Source organism: Mobula hypostoma, chromosome 14, assembly GCF_963921235.1.
Source record: "Mobula hypostoma chromosome 14, sMobHyp1.1, whole genome shotgun sequence".
NCBI classification, from domain to species: domain Eukaryota; kingdom Metazoa; phylum Chordata; class Chondrichthyes; order Myliobatiformes; family Myliobatidae; genus Mobula; species Mobula hypostoma.
This window is the reverse complement of record NC_086110.1, coordinates 45,384,181-45,397,711: the sequence shown is the minus strand read 5'-3', so window position 1 is coordinate 45,397,711 and position 13,531 is coordinate 45,384,181. Positions and strand designations below refer to the sequence as shown.

Below are 13,531 nucleotides of genomic sequence, written 5' to 3'. Positions count from 1 at the left end.
GCGTATACCGGAAGTCATGGGGGTAGTTTTAGCGCTTGCTTCTTTCCGGCGGGTCTGCTTTAGATTTTGCCTTGGGGTCTTGGGGCGGGGTGGCAGGAGGGGCTTCACGTTTTAGTTTTTTTCTCTTTGGGCTATATACATTATTGAAGTATTGGTTGCGTCCTTTTTCCCGGTATCTTTTGTATGTTCTGTTTCCTCTCCGGGTTCGTGGGTCGAGCCTATCGTCAATCCTCTTCGCTGTGGGTTGACTTTAGGATTTATGGAGTCTATTATTAATTTTGTCTCCTGGAATACTAATGGTCTTAATCATCCTATTAAAAGGAAAAAAGTTTTTAAAGTGTTCCGGAGACTTAAAGCACAAATTTTATTTTTACAAGAGACCCATGTACGGAGGGGGGACAGACTACGTTTTTTTAAATTCTGGAAGGGCCAACAGTTTCATTCGAACTCCAATGCTAAGATTCGAGGCGTCTCTATTTTTATAGATTCCTCAGTTACTTTTATACAACAGGATATTATTTCTGATCCGAATGGTAGATTTTTATTGGTTAGTGGTTTACTATTTAATAAAAAAGTAGTTTTGGTTAATGTTTATGCTCCTAATATGGATTGTCCGGAATTTTATAAATCATTGTTTAATCAGTTTCCGAATTTGAACGAGTTTTCATTGATCTGGGGCGGAGATCTTAATACCTGTTTGTCTCCAGCTTTGGACCATTCGGCTCCTTTACGGACCTTACCTAATAAATCTGCAAATTTGATTAACTTTTTCCTTTCTGATTCTGGGTCGACGGACATTTGGCGTTTTCTGCATCCTCAGGAAAAAAGATTTTTCCTTCTTTTCACATGTTCATCATTCCTATTCAAGAATTGATTTTTTTTTATTGATTCTCGTCTTATTCCTTCAGTGATCAAATGTGATTATGATTCTATAACCATTTCGGATCATGCTCCACTTAAGCTTTCTATTAAAGTTATGGCCAATATACAAAATAATAGACAATGGCGTTTTAATTCGCTGTTGCTTCAGGACTCGGACTTTGTTAACTTTATGAATGAACAGATTGAGCTTTTTTTTACAATTAATCATACAGAGGATATTTCGGTTAACACTCTTTGGGACACTTTTAAAGCCTATATTCGTGGTCAGATTATTTCGTATTCTGCTGCTTTGAGGAAGAAACAGAAGCAGGAGGAGATGGCAATTGTGGACAAGATTAAAGAAATTGATAAGAAATATGTTATGGCTCCTTCTGAGGAGTTATACAAACAAAGAACTGAACTTCAAATGGAACATAGTTTACTACTCTCGTCCTCGATTGTAAACCAATTAAAGAAAACAAGAAGTGAATTTTATGTTCACAGTGACAAAATTGGCAAGCTGCTGGCTAATCAATTGAAATCTAATTATGTTAAATCTCAAATCAATCAGATTTATAACCAAAATGATCGATTGATACTGGATTATGTGGGGATTAATCAAACCTTTTGTGATTTTTATTCTTCTTTATATCAATCAGAGTCTCCTCGAGATTCTAAATATATGAATGATTTTTTAGATAAGTTAGACTTCCCTCAGATTTCACAGGATATGTCTTCTTTATTAGATTACTCCATTACTATGGATGAGATTAAGAATGTTATTTTTTCTATGAATCTGGGGAAAGCTCCTGGCCCGGATGGGTTTACCGTTGAATTTTATAAATGTTTTGCTTCTTTATTGATCCCTTGGCTCTGTAGGGTTTTTGAGGCTTCTCTGAAACTTGGTAAACTTCCTGAATCTTTTAATAGAGCGTCAATTTCTTTAATACTAAAGAAGGATAAAGACCCTGCTCAATGTGCATCTTATAGACCAATATCTTTATTAAATGTTGATTCTAAAGTTTTTTCTAAGTTATTAGCAAATAGACTAGAAAAAGTACTTCCTTCTATTATTTCGGAAGACCAAACGGGTTTTATTAAAGGTCGTTACTCTTTTTATAATATTCGTACATTGTTAAATATCGTTTATACTCCCTCACAAAATGTTCCTGAGTGTGTTATTTCTTTAGATGCCGAGAAAGCTTTTGATAGAGTAGAATGGCCTTATTTATTTAAGGTGCTTGAAATGTTTAATTTTAGCTTGAAATTTGTATCCTGGATTAAACTGTTATATCATTCCCCTGTAGCCTCGGTTCGTACTAACTCTTTAAACTCACCTTTTTTTCCTCTCTTTCGAGGTACTCGACAAGGCTGTCCTCTTAGTCCCCTATTATTTGATATTGCATTAGAACCTCTTGCAATTGCCATTCGAGAATCTTCAAATATTACTGGGATAACTCGGGGATTAAAGTCCCATAAATTATCACTCTATGCTGATGATTTACTTTTATATATTTCTAATCCTGAGAAATCCATTCCTGCTGTTTTAGTTATTAGCACAATTTGGTTTTTTTTCAGGTTATAAATTAAATCTTAGTAAGAGTGAACTCTTTCCGATTAATAAACATCTTCCCTTATATTATAAATTTCCATTTAAATTGATTGATAATTATTTTTCTTATCTTGGGATTAAAATTACTTGTAAATATAAAGATTTATTTAAGATTAACTTTTTACCATTAATAGACCATATTACTCAACTTTCATCTAAATGGTTTCCCTTATATTTAACTTTGATTGGTCGTATTAATGCAGTTAAGATGTTTTTTTTTGCCAAAATTTTTATATGTGTTTCAGGCATTACCAATTTTTGTTCCAAAATCTTTCTTTGATAAAGTTGACTCTAAAATTTCTTCATTTATTTGGCAGAATAAGAATCCGAGACTGGGTAAAATACATTTACAGAAAGCTAAGAGAGATGGAGGTTTAGCATTACCTAACTTTAGATTCTATTATTGGGCTATTAATATTCGACATATGAAATTTTGGTTACTTGATCAGGACATACTATCTATTCCTAAATGGGTAGCATTGGAACTACAATCTGTTCAGGGTTATACACTTGGCTCTATTTTAGGCTCCTCTCTCCCTTTTGATTCGAAACGCCTTAAGCAGGTCTCTAACCCGATAGTTAAATATGCTTTGCGCATTTGGTTTCAATTCAGAAAATTTTTTGATCTTAATTAATTCGGGTTAGCGATTCCTATTTTAGGTAACATATTTTTTCCTCCCTCTTTTACGGATCGCGCTTTTCAAACTTGGAAGACTAAGGGTATTTTACGGTTTTTGGATTTATTTTTAGATGGTTCCCTTATGTCTTTTGAACAATTATCTAATAAATATAACTTATCAAGAATACATTTTTTTAGATATTTACAAGTTAGAAATTTCCTAAGTACTATACTTTCTTCCTTTCCAATGCTTCCTCCTACATATATTTTAGATTCGATAATTAACCTCAATCCATGTCAGAAAGGTGCATCGGCTATGATTTATAATATTATTATGAAACTTAGGAAAGCTCCATTTGATAAGATTAGGGTAGATTGGGAACAGGAATTGGGGCTTACCATTTCTGTGGATGATTGGGGGCAGATTTTACAATTAGTTAATACTTCCTCTATTTGTGCTAAACATTCCCTAATTCAATTTAAAGTGGTTCATAGAGCACATATGTCCAAAGATAAGTTAGCGCGTTTTTACTCGCATATTAATCCTTTTTGTGATAGATGTTCGGGGCAGATAGCCTCTTTAACTCATATGTTTTGGTCTTGCCCTACTTTGGAAACTTTTTGGAGAGATATTTTTAATATTATTTCTAAGGTATTAAATATAGATATCTCTCCTCACCCTATTACTGCTATCTTTGGACTACCTAAAATTTCTAGTAATCTTTCCCCTTCAGCCCGTAGAATGATTGCATTTCTTACTTTAATGGCGAAAAGATGTATTTTACAACATTGGAAAGAGCTTAATGCTCCAACTACCTTTTTTTGGTTCTCTCAGACGATTTTATGTTTGAATCTGGAGAAAATTAGAAGTAACCTTTATGATTCTTCATTTAAATTTGAACAGATTTGGGGACCTTTTATTCGATATTTTCATTTAATGTAATATATACCCTTCTTGTTTTTTTTTCCACTGTTTTTAATGGAGGTCGGGATTGAGGACGTGATTTTAAGTTTAACTCTGTTTGGTTTCAAGTTAGCCCATTGCTTTGCTTTGGTTTTAGTTAATTGCACGGTGGGTTTTTTTTGGGGTTTTTTTTTTCTTTTTTTCCATTGATATATATAAAATTTAGTATACTATTATGTTATCTTGGTTTCTTATGTTTAAATCACATTGTTTGTAGTATTTTTTTTGGTATTGATACCTTCTGGAATTTTATTATACTTTAACATTGTATTAATGTTTATATGGCTTACCTTTTTGTATACTTATTCAATAAAAAGATTTAAAAAGAAAGAAAGAGAAATGTACAGCTGTACATTTTGGAAGAAGAAATAATCAAGCAGATTATTATTTAGATGGGGAGAAAATTCAAAAATCAGAAGTGCAAAGGGACTTGGGGGTCCTCGTGAAAGATACCCTAAAGGTTAACCACCAGTTTGGATCGGTAGTAAGGAAAGTGAATGCTATGTTGGCATCCATTTCAAAAGCAATAGTGTATAAGAATAAGGAGGTGTTGATGAGGCTGTATGGGGCACTGGCGAGACCTCATTTGAAATACTGTGTGCAGTTTTGGGCCCCCTATCTTAGAAGGGATGTACTGATGTTGGAGAGAGTTCAGAGAAGATTTACCAGGATGATTCCTGGAATGCAGGGGCTAACAATGAGGAGCGTTTGTCGACCCTTGGACTGTATTCATTAACGTATAGAAGAATCAGAGGGGACCTCATAGAAACATTTCGAATGTTGAAAGGGTTGGACAGAGTAGATGTGGAAGGGCTGTTTCCCTTGCTGGACGAGTTCAGGACAAGAGGCCACAGTCTTAGAATTAGAGGGTACCCATTTAAAATAGAGATGAGGAGAAATTTTTTAGCCAGAGGGGCATGGATTTATGGAATTCGTTGCCACATACAGCTGTGGAGGCCCAATCATTGAGGGTGTTTGAGGAGGAGACTGATAGGTATCTAATTAGTCAGGGTATCAAGGGATATGGGAAAAAAGCCGGAAATTGGAACTAGATGGGAGAATAGTTTAGTTCATGGTGGAGTGGCAGAGTAGACTTGATGGGCTGAATGGCCTACTTCTGCTCTGTTGTCTTGTGATATGAAGTTCCATCACTATTTATCCCACAGAATGCGGAGGAGACAACTGAGCGTCCCAGAAGACAGCGAAGATTCAATCGCTGTATTATGGTTTTAAGAGTAACATACAAGTTAATCGAAGACAACACTGTTATTTCTCTGAAGGGCAATAACAACACAAAAATGGTGAAGAATGGGAGTAGAAGTAGGATATTTTGCCCATGCAGTCTGACCTTTCATTTAATACGATCATGGCTAATCACCCAAATTCAATACACTGTTCCAGATTTTCTCCCCTTATCCTTAGAACCCTCCAGGCCCTAGAAAAATATCAAACAACTTCTAGGGAAAGAGTTTTTTTTTTTAAAAACAACAATCCATTAGTTTCATGGTCACCATTGTATTTTACTGAGATGCTTTCTATTTATTGGCCTGCAATTTTACTCGAGCTTTATCAGTAAGTGCCACTTGATAATCCCACCTAATTATGAAAGTATGCAGTTGGAATGAATATAATTCAAATGTTATACAACTAGCATCCTACTCCTTAATATTAAACCTTACCCTCCTCCTTTCTTTTAAAGAAAAACAAACAAAAACATTATTAATGTCCTTTAGGTTGACTAGTTTATGTTAACTTTTTTTTTAAAAACTAGAATTGTCATTGTACTTTCAGGGATTGGTTTTGTTATGGACCTAACAGGCAAAAAGCAAAGGAAATAATAATTTCTATGCAAGTGGTGACCCTATTACTGTAGGACATTACTTCTGAAGCTACTCTTCTAAAAGTATGAGCCCAGCAAGCTTACTACCTCCTGCAAATCCAGTTGGTATTATTGCTATTTGCTAAACAAAAAGCAGAGATATTTGTAGAGTCCATGTGTATGCATCTTCAAAGCCCACAGCACAAATACATGTTCAGTTTCCTGCTCACCCATCGCTTTCTGTGTTATACACCACAGCAACACGGTTTGCTGGTTCTATTCCAATCTCCTGCTGCACAGTTTCCAAATTGCGCTCGAATGTATCCACGCTTCCGATGTTAAACCATACATAGCTCTGATAACAGGGGACAGAACATCATATTAGTAAACATTTCAGTAACAGATTCTTATGTCTTGCACCAGGTTTGGTAATTTGATGAACTTTTACTTGAAAGAAGTTACTTTTCTGTTTCAACATCCATCAATTTCACTCCATTCTTTTAATGTGATAAACTTTCTATAATGATAGAAAAAGCCAAATTCAGAAAAGGTGCTCTTTTCAGAACAACTACAAAATGGTTAGAGCACTGCACATTTAGCCTGTAATGTCTGTACTAGCTCTGCACAAAACACATCTACCTAGCCTTAATACTGTAACACTTTCCTTGCCTCTGCGTTTTTCCCAGCTCCCTTTTGAATGATATACTGCTTCTAGTACTAACCTGTAACTGTAACAGTGCATTCAAAAGACCAACCACTAGCTGTATGAACTCTCTCTCACCTCCACATAACTTTTGGTCCTTTTGCCATGCAGTAAGTTTGCTTCCAACTGCAAAATTCCTTTTTTTTTTGACAAGTGCACATCAACTCAATGCTTCAGAAAGTGAACACAAACATGCACACAGGATTTGAGGAGACTGAGAAACAGCCATTTTACACATTGTTCTTTGAGTTGAGATTTAAATCAATTGAAACCAGATCAGTGTTTTGTAGAAAATTAACTTTTGACAGCATCAAGTTGGTTCCCAATGGATACATTTCTTTTACTTTCTTTCTTAGGTTATCCCTCAAGTGTTGGCTTGAGTATGGCTTGCTTTCATTCCAATTTTGTGGTTCTGAGATGGCTATGAACCAATGTGTGAACTGCTGCGTTTTCCACACATGGCACACTTTAAGTGGGTAGCTTGTGAGGTTACAAGCACCTCCTGCTGTGGGCAAGGGTTACATGCACAGATTCAACTTTCAGTACTATCCTGAATACGCTCTTCCACTGAGTGAGCCAGAGGTTTGGTGGAGACATTACACTTTGTTAAGGAAACTTTCAGCACATTCTGTATTTCAGGACATCCTAAAGCAGGAATAATTGAGGAAAATATGCTTGAAATCCCCAGTGAAACAGTATTCCTTATATTGGCTAATGCAAACTAATCAGTATGTCAAATAAGCAACCAGTTTTAATTTACCACATATAATAAAACTCCATTAACCTGGCATACTAGGGACACTGGTAATACTATAGCATAGATTTTCCAATCCATCGGATGTTAGCCCTATAAATGCCTCAATATTCATTATTTTTTCTGTAGATGAGTAATAAATAGTATAACAGATTTTCCAGCAAACCCTGTAATTTTGAAGGGAGCACAGGAACTGGGGCCCTGGTGAATGTCGAAGGAACAAAACAAATTAAGTTGACTTACAGCATCACTTTTGGCTCCTGGGTTGAAAATCACTCGCACAAACTGCTTGTTGACAACTTCTAAGCGATCAACCTCCAACAAGAAATAAAATAATTGAAAACACTAGCAATAATTTTTTAAAAGCCTGTTTTATCAGTACAAGAAAATTATCACAATTAAAGTTCACAGGATGCTTTAACATTTTGGAGACTGTTCTGAAGTTCTGAACTACAAGTCAGAATCAACAATACCAGATTACAAATTAGATTTCAAACTGTTCCAAGTTCCTGCATAAACCATCAGAAAAGAAATTGTGCCAAGCTGTTTGAGTTTGCTTGATTACCTTGAATTTTTTAAAAATGCGTTACTGCAAGGATTTTAGTAATGGGCTCTAAATTTGTCCAATGAAATACTTTAGACTAACTGGCCTGTAGTTTCTAGCTTTGTCTCCTTTTATTTTGGAAAAAAATATTTATTATTTTCCAGTCCGATGTAATTTTCCCTAAATTTAAGGAATTTAAAACAATTTAAATTGATGCATCTAGGAATCACAGAGTACAGATTAAGTATGTGCATTTAGGTAATCAGGCAGTTACTAGCATGGCAAAGAAAGTATTAGCCATATTATTATCCTTAATATAATAGGGAAAGTGTGATAAACACATTGCTATTATGACAGGTTTCAGCCAGCAATGTTACCACGGTATTTGAGGTTTGTCATTAAAAGAGGCAATGGCACAATAAAAAATGTTCTAGCCCTTTTCTAACCTCTAAGTTCAAAACACAAATAGGATAAACTTTCAAAAAAGAAACACAAGGACAAGGATTAAGGTTACCAGACGTCAAAAGCCAAGTTGCTTGCTATATTTCATACTGTATGGACTAGCGATAATGACTGCCAGGCTTTATCTAAGTCTAAGTAGTCAATTTTAACATACGAGTGTAGACTGCAGGCAGGTTTCTCTACCTGGGTGTTATAGGTTTGTGAGCACAGGTGATGAAGAATTGAGATGCAAGCTGTTCAACACAGCACATACTATATTCATACCTGGACTTCTTGTTTAGACATATACAGCCATCACCCCAACTCATTTTCAGGAGTTAATTATACATGATTTCAGCATGTCAATGGAAGCCTTTAATGAGACAACTGAATCAAAACCCAATGAGAAAGATTCCTCTTTCCATTAACCATTAAAATGAGAGATCAAAGGGGAAGCTGATAAATGTCCTCACCTAAATGGAGTTATTTTAATTATAAATTTCAGTTAATGTCGGTTACTGTATATGCAAATAGCTTTTTCTTCATTAATTCATTTAGTGTGGAATATATGAACACTGTTTTTAGTAACATTTCACATAAAAGCAAAGTGTACTACAATCTGAAGCAAAGACATTGGAAATTAAACAGAAAATGCCAGGAAAGCCTCAGCAGTTTGGGCAGCACCTGAGGAAAAAGAAACAGAATTAAGGCTTCAGCAGACAAACTTTCATCGGAACCAATTCTTTTTTCTGCATGGATATGGTCTGATCTGAGGATTTCAAGAAATGTATGGTTTATTAAACATTTAATGTATTTTTTAAACATAATTGTCATCAAAGCAATGCTCACTTCATAAGAACAACAAAATCACAAAGAAGCTGCAATAAATTCTTTGTTCTATAGATCATAATGATCCATAAGGAAGATGAGCTCTGTTCAGCATCAATAAAAATAAAAGCATGCATACTACACAGCCAGCACTGCAGCATCTATTTGGAATATATTGTTGAACTCGTGCCCTTGTTCTTAGATAAGCTAACTTTTTTTTTACAACGCATCCCAGATACAACATGCTACATTCTAAACAGAAGGTGATACAAGAATACAGACCAAGGAGATCAGGAAACAACAGGACAAATGTGCTATCACCCACCATGGTGTCTCTATGTAAAATAATAAGATCCACAAATTTATTTAAAATGCTATGGAGGAAGGGAGATGATGGGGTGGAGGAATGCTTTTTCAAGGCAAAGCTGATGTAACAGCCTCCCTTTGTGCTGTAAAATTTGATGAAATGGTAAATATTTGTAGGGCCTGGCACACCTACCTGTCAATGACTGCAGTGATTGGCTCTGCAGGCTCCATATCAGCCGCTTACAGATCTGTTCCACCTGCTGCAGTGACGTTTGCACACAACCTGTACCACAGGGACAGCACCATCAGTGGCAGGCAAGATTACCAGCACACTCAAATCTTTTGCTTCCATCTCTGTCCCACCTAATATATAACTTAACAGCACTACCAGCCAATATGCTGCCCAAAATTGATGCGGTACAAGCGACTTCATATTTGCTCAAAATTAGGAACTAATCCACATCTACAACGTCATAACTTGCAACTGATGTCGTCATCACTGCATTTTCTAAAATCTTTGGAAGGAGTAGGGGCACGCTGCTCTCACTGGCATCAGTTGACAGTTCAAACAACAACGCACAGTATGGAGCTGAACCAAGAGCCACTGCCAACTGTGCTGTAGTTCTAAGTTCTGAGAAGAGTGCCCCAGAGTGATAAAGAGACAGTCTTCCCTGACATGAAAATAAAAAGAGCTGGAAATAATCAGCAGGTCAGGCAGCATCCACAGAGGAAGAAGCAGTTAATATACCAGGTCAATGATCCATCATCAGAATGGGAAGAGGAGGAAGCCAGCTTGCATAGCAGCAAATCCTGTCATCCAAGACAGGGTTCAGGAGATGCAATTATCCACTACTTGTTTGTGACACCATCACCCTCTTGCTATATCCTATCACCAATTTCCATCAGGCAAAATTTTTGACTTTGTACACATTAAAACTATTCAGAAAAACTTTGTAAAGATTCCTTGCATAAATTCAGCCTCCAAAAGATTTACAAATTTTAACCCCAAGTGAGAAGCCATATTCTACAACTGTACTAGGAGCTGACTTCCATAATATGAAATAATAAATATTGCCTGATCTGAGGAGGACACAATTCTAAAGACAGAAAAAGCATTCATTCAGGTGCCTCTCAGCTCAAACAACTACATAAAGTGATCCCTGCTGCCCCCTTGTCTAAAAATACACTTCCCGGTGAACCTGCTTATCCAAGTGGGTGCACAGCATGGCTCATTATGTGCTGATTATAAGTCAAAAGAAAGGGAGGGGCTGGAAGATGGAAGCTGAACGGTACCATGGTGTCAAGATCTTCGTGTAATGTGGAAAGCAGATTTTAAAATTACTTACCATACCTCGTGTCAAATAGTAGTTTACAAAATCTTTCCAAGTTATTTCCCTGCCTGGATCTCGGTAGTAGAAATACATGAATCCAGAGAGAAGTCCAGCCATCCCCACAGCTAAATACCGGAATTCCTTGTCATCCCATGGAATATCTCCCTAGAATTCAGTTTAAAAATTAATAATGTGTTATCTATTCTGTTCTTCTGAAGTCAACTATTGTCAAAGAAATCAATGGCAATCAAGTCACTACAATATTTAAGTTAATTATAAGTGAAATTATAATGTTAGATAATATTGTTAAACAAACAAAAACCAGTGAAGTCAGAATATCAAATTACAAGCAAGGCTTAAATGCTTTGATCAATGTTGCGAAACAACATTCCTCTTCAACAAATGTGTTTTATTAGCGTGACTTGATTAATCAGGTTTGAATTTATTCATCACAAACAACAGAAACTCTGCAGATGCTGGAAATCCAAGCAACACACACAAAATGCTGCAGGAACTCAGCAGGCCAGGCAGCATCTGTGGAAAAAAGTACAGTCAACATTTCAGGTCGAAACCATCCAGCAGGGTTTCAGCCTGACACATCTAATGCATTTTTTTTCCCATGGGTGCTGCCTAGCCTGCTGAGCTCCTCCAGCACTTTGTGTGTTGAGTTTATTGATACTTGTTTCTCATTTTGGATTTCATTCATGTACTTAAAACAATGCAAGTTCAGATACTCAAAAGTAACATCTGACTTGCATTTACAATGAAACAAAATGGACATCCAAATGATTCTTTAACTCTGAAAGATTTAAACCATAATACTTCATTGCTTAATGTCATTTCATGTAGGTTCTTAAGAGTTATGCATATGGAAGCAGGCTCTTCAGCCCAGTTTGTACAATTCAACCAAGGTGTATGTCTTGGCTAATACCACACAGCTTTCCTTTCCGTGTACCTATCAAAATGTTTTTAAACATTTTGTAATTGTACCTGCTTCTATCATCTCCCAGGCAGCTTGTTCAATACATCTACTACCCTGTGTGAACACCTACCTCTTAGAAGACCCTTAAATCTTTTCCTTTTCATATTAAACCTGTCCAATCTAGTTTTAGCCTCCCCTATCCTGGGGAAAAGACTGTACCTGCCTGTCCTCCATAATTTCACAGCTGGTTCTAGTTCAGCAAGTTTAGCACCATAATTGAGTTACCCTTGTTACCGTTTGAATTACTGACTGAAGAATAGGATTACTTTTATATTTCAGAGCAGATGACCATGATACTTGAGCCTGGAAGTCTACTAATTAGCCAAATCGTTGCCAATATAACAAACCTTCTGTATTCGGTTCCACCATGTGGATTGCCCTTTTTTCCCACTTTTCTTACTACTGCCTCCTGGTCCACCTCCAGTACTTCCTCCAGACTCCTTTGACTTTGCTGTAGGTAAAGATATTATATTTTCAGATTACCATTGATTCTGCACATTGGGGGATATATCTTAGCACAAAACATTCCATTTTCAATCTTGGTAAAACAGTGGTAAATGCTACAATGTAAGTGATAGGAAGATTTGATAGGATAAACTAATAACAAGAAATACTGCACATCGTGTTTTGATTGGTATTTTGGAGTGCATCTATCTCAATATTAAAGTATTATTTAGGGGAAAAAAGCTGGATTCAGCAAAAGTTATCATGAATTCTCAGGACTGTTAAATAAATGGTTTATTAATATCTTATAATGAAATAAACCTGCTATCCTTGTTTGGATTGGTTATGCTATTCCATCTACACCACGGTTGTTAACTGCTCTTTGAAGCCACTTATTTACATTTTTAGGGAAACTAGGAACAGGCATCAATACCAGACTTGCCAATAAAATTCAGATCCAGAGTATGAATAATAAAAGATTTTAAAGACAGTGTAATTAAAAATTTAGCCATAACAATGGTCAATAGCTGAATGATACTAGAATTAGAAACATGAGTACTGGCAATATGATACATCCTGTTTGAGAATCACAACAGAAAAGGTATTTTACCATTCTCGTCACCAGCTTTTGATTCTGCTGACTGCCTATTCTTGGGGAAATACTTCTCAAAACCTAAGAAATAAATAGTTACATCAAAATTCAATTTTCACATTGGTTATGATAATTCTGTTTAATAAATTAGTTCATACTACTGATTAACCTTTACCAGCAACAAGCTAAAACAAATTATAGACCAAAAAAAAAGTATTGATCCTCTAGGCTCATGCTGGCCCTTTAGGGTTCAAGGCAGTAGGTAGAAAACAGCAGAAAGCTTCATTTTTACATTCAGGTCCCTTATTATAAATACTAATGTTGAAGGCATTGCTACATTTAACACTAAATACATTCAAGAACCAAGTGTGCTGACAAAGCTACACTGGGTACCAGAAAAGTCAACGAACATTTCTAGAAACTATAAGAAACACGAGTAGGGAGTAGGTCACCCAGTCCGTCGAGCCTGCTCTGCCATTCAAAAGAATCATGGCTGATCTGGCGGTGAACTCAGCTCCACCTACCTGGCTTTTCAACATAATCCTGAATTCCCTTGCTAAGCAAAAATCTACATGCGTCTTAAATGTAAGAGATTTATTTACACATTACCTTTTGGCTGCTTTGAACAGAGCAATCTAAAAGTTGACATATTGTCTTGATATCCAGAACTTCTCCCAATGCAGGGTCTGATAAACTGAATTCAGAAAAATATCAGAATTAAACTTTGAACA

At 36.0% G+C, this 13,531-nt stretch overlaps 1 protein-coding gene across 1 annotated transcript in view; it reads right to left on the bottom strand.

Annotated features, from left to right (window-relative positions):
* Positions 1 to 13,531, bottom strand: part of LOC134356250 (AFG3-like protein 2) — a 57,452-nt gene that overhangs the window by 41,669 nt on the left and 2,252 nt on the right. The window contains exons 2-7 of the mRNA XM_063067054.1: positions 13,410 to 13,494; positions 12,819 to 12,881; positions 12,112 to 12,215; positions 10,798 to 10,947; positions 7,576 to 7,647; positions 6,106 to 6,230 (exon numbers count right to left, since the gene is read on the bottom strand). Of these exons, the coding sequence (XP_062923124.1) occupies positions 6,106 to 6,230; positions 7,576 to 7,647; positions 10,798 to 10,947; positions 12,112 to 12,215; positions 12,819 to 12,881; positions 13,410 to 13,494 (599 nt within the window). The remainder of the gene's footprint in view (positions 1 to 6,105; positions 6,231 to 7,575; positions 7,648 to 10,797; positions 10,948 to 12,111; positions 12,216 to 12,818; positions 12,882 to 13,409; positions 13,495 to 13,531) is intronic.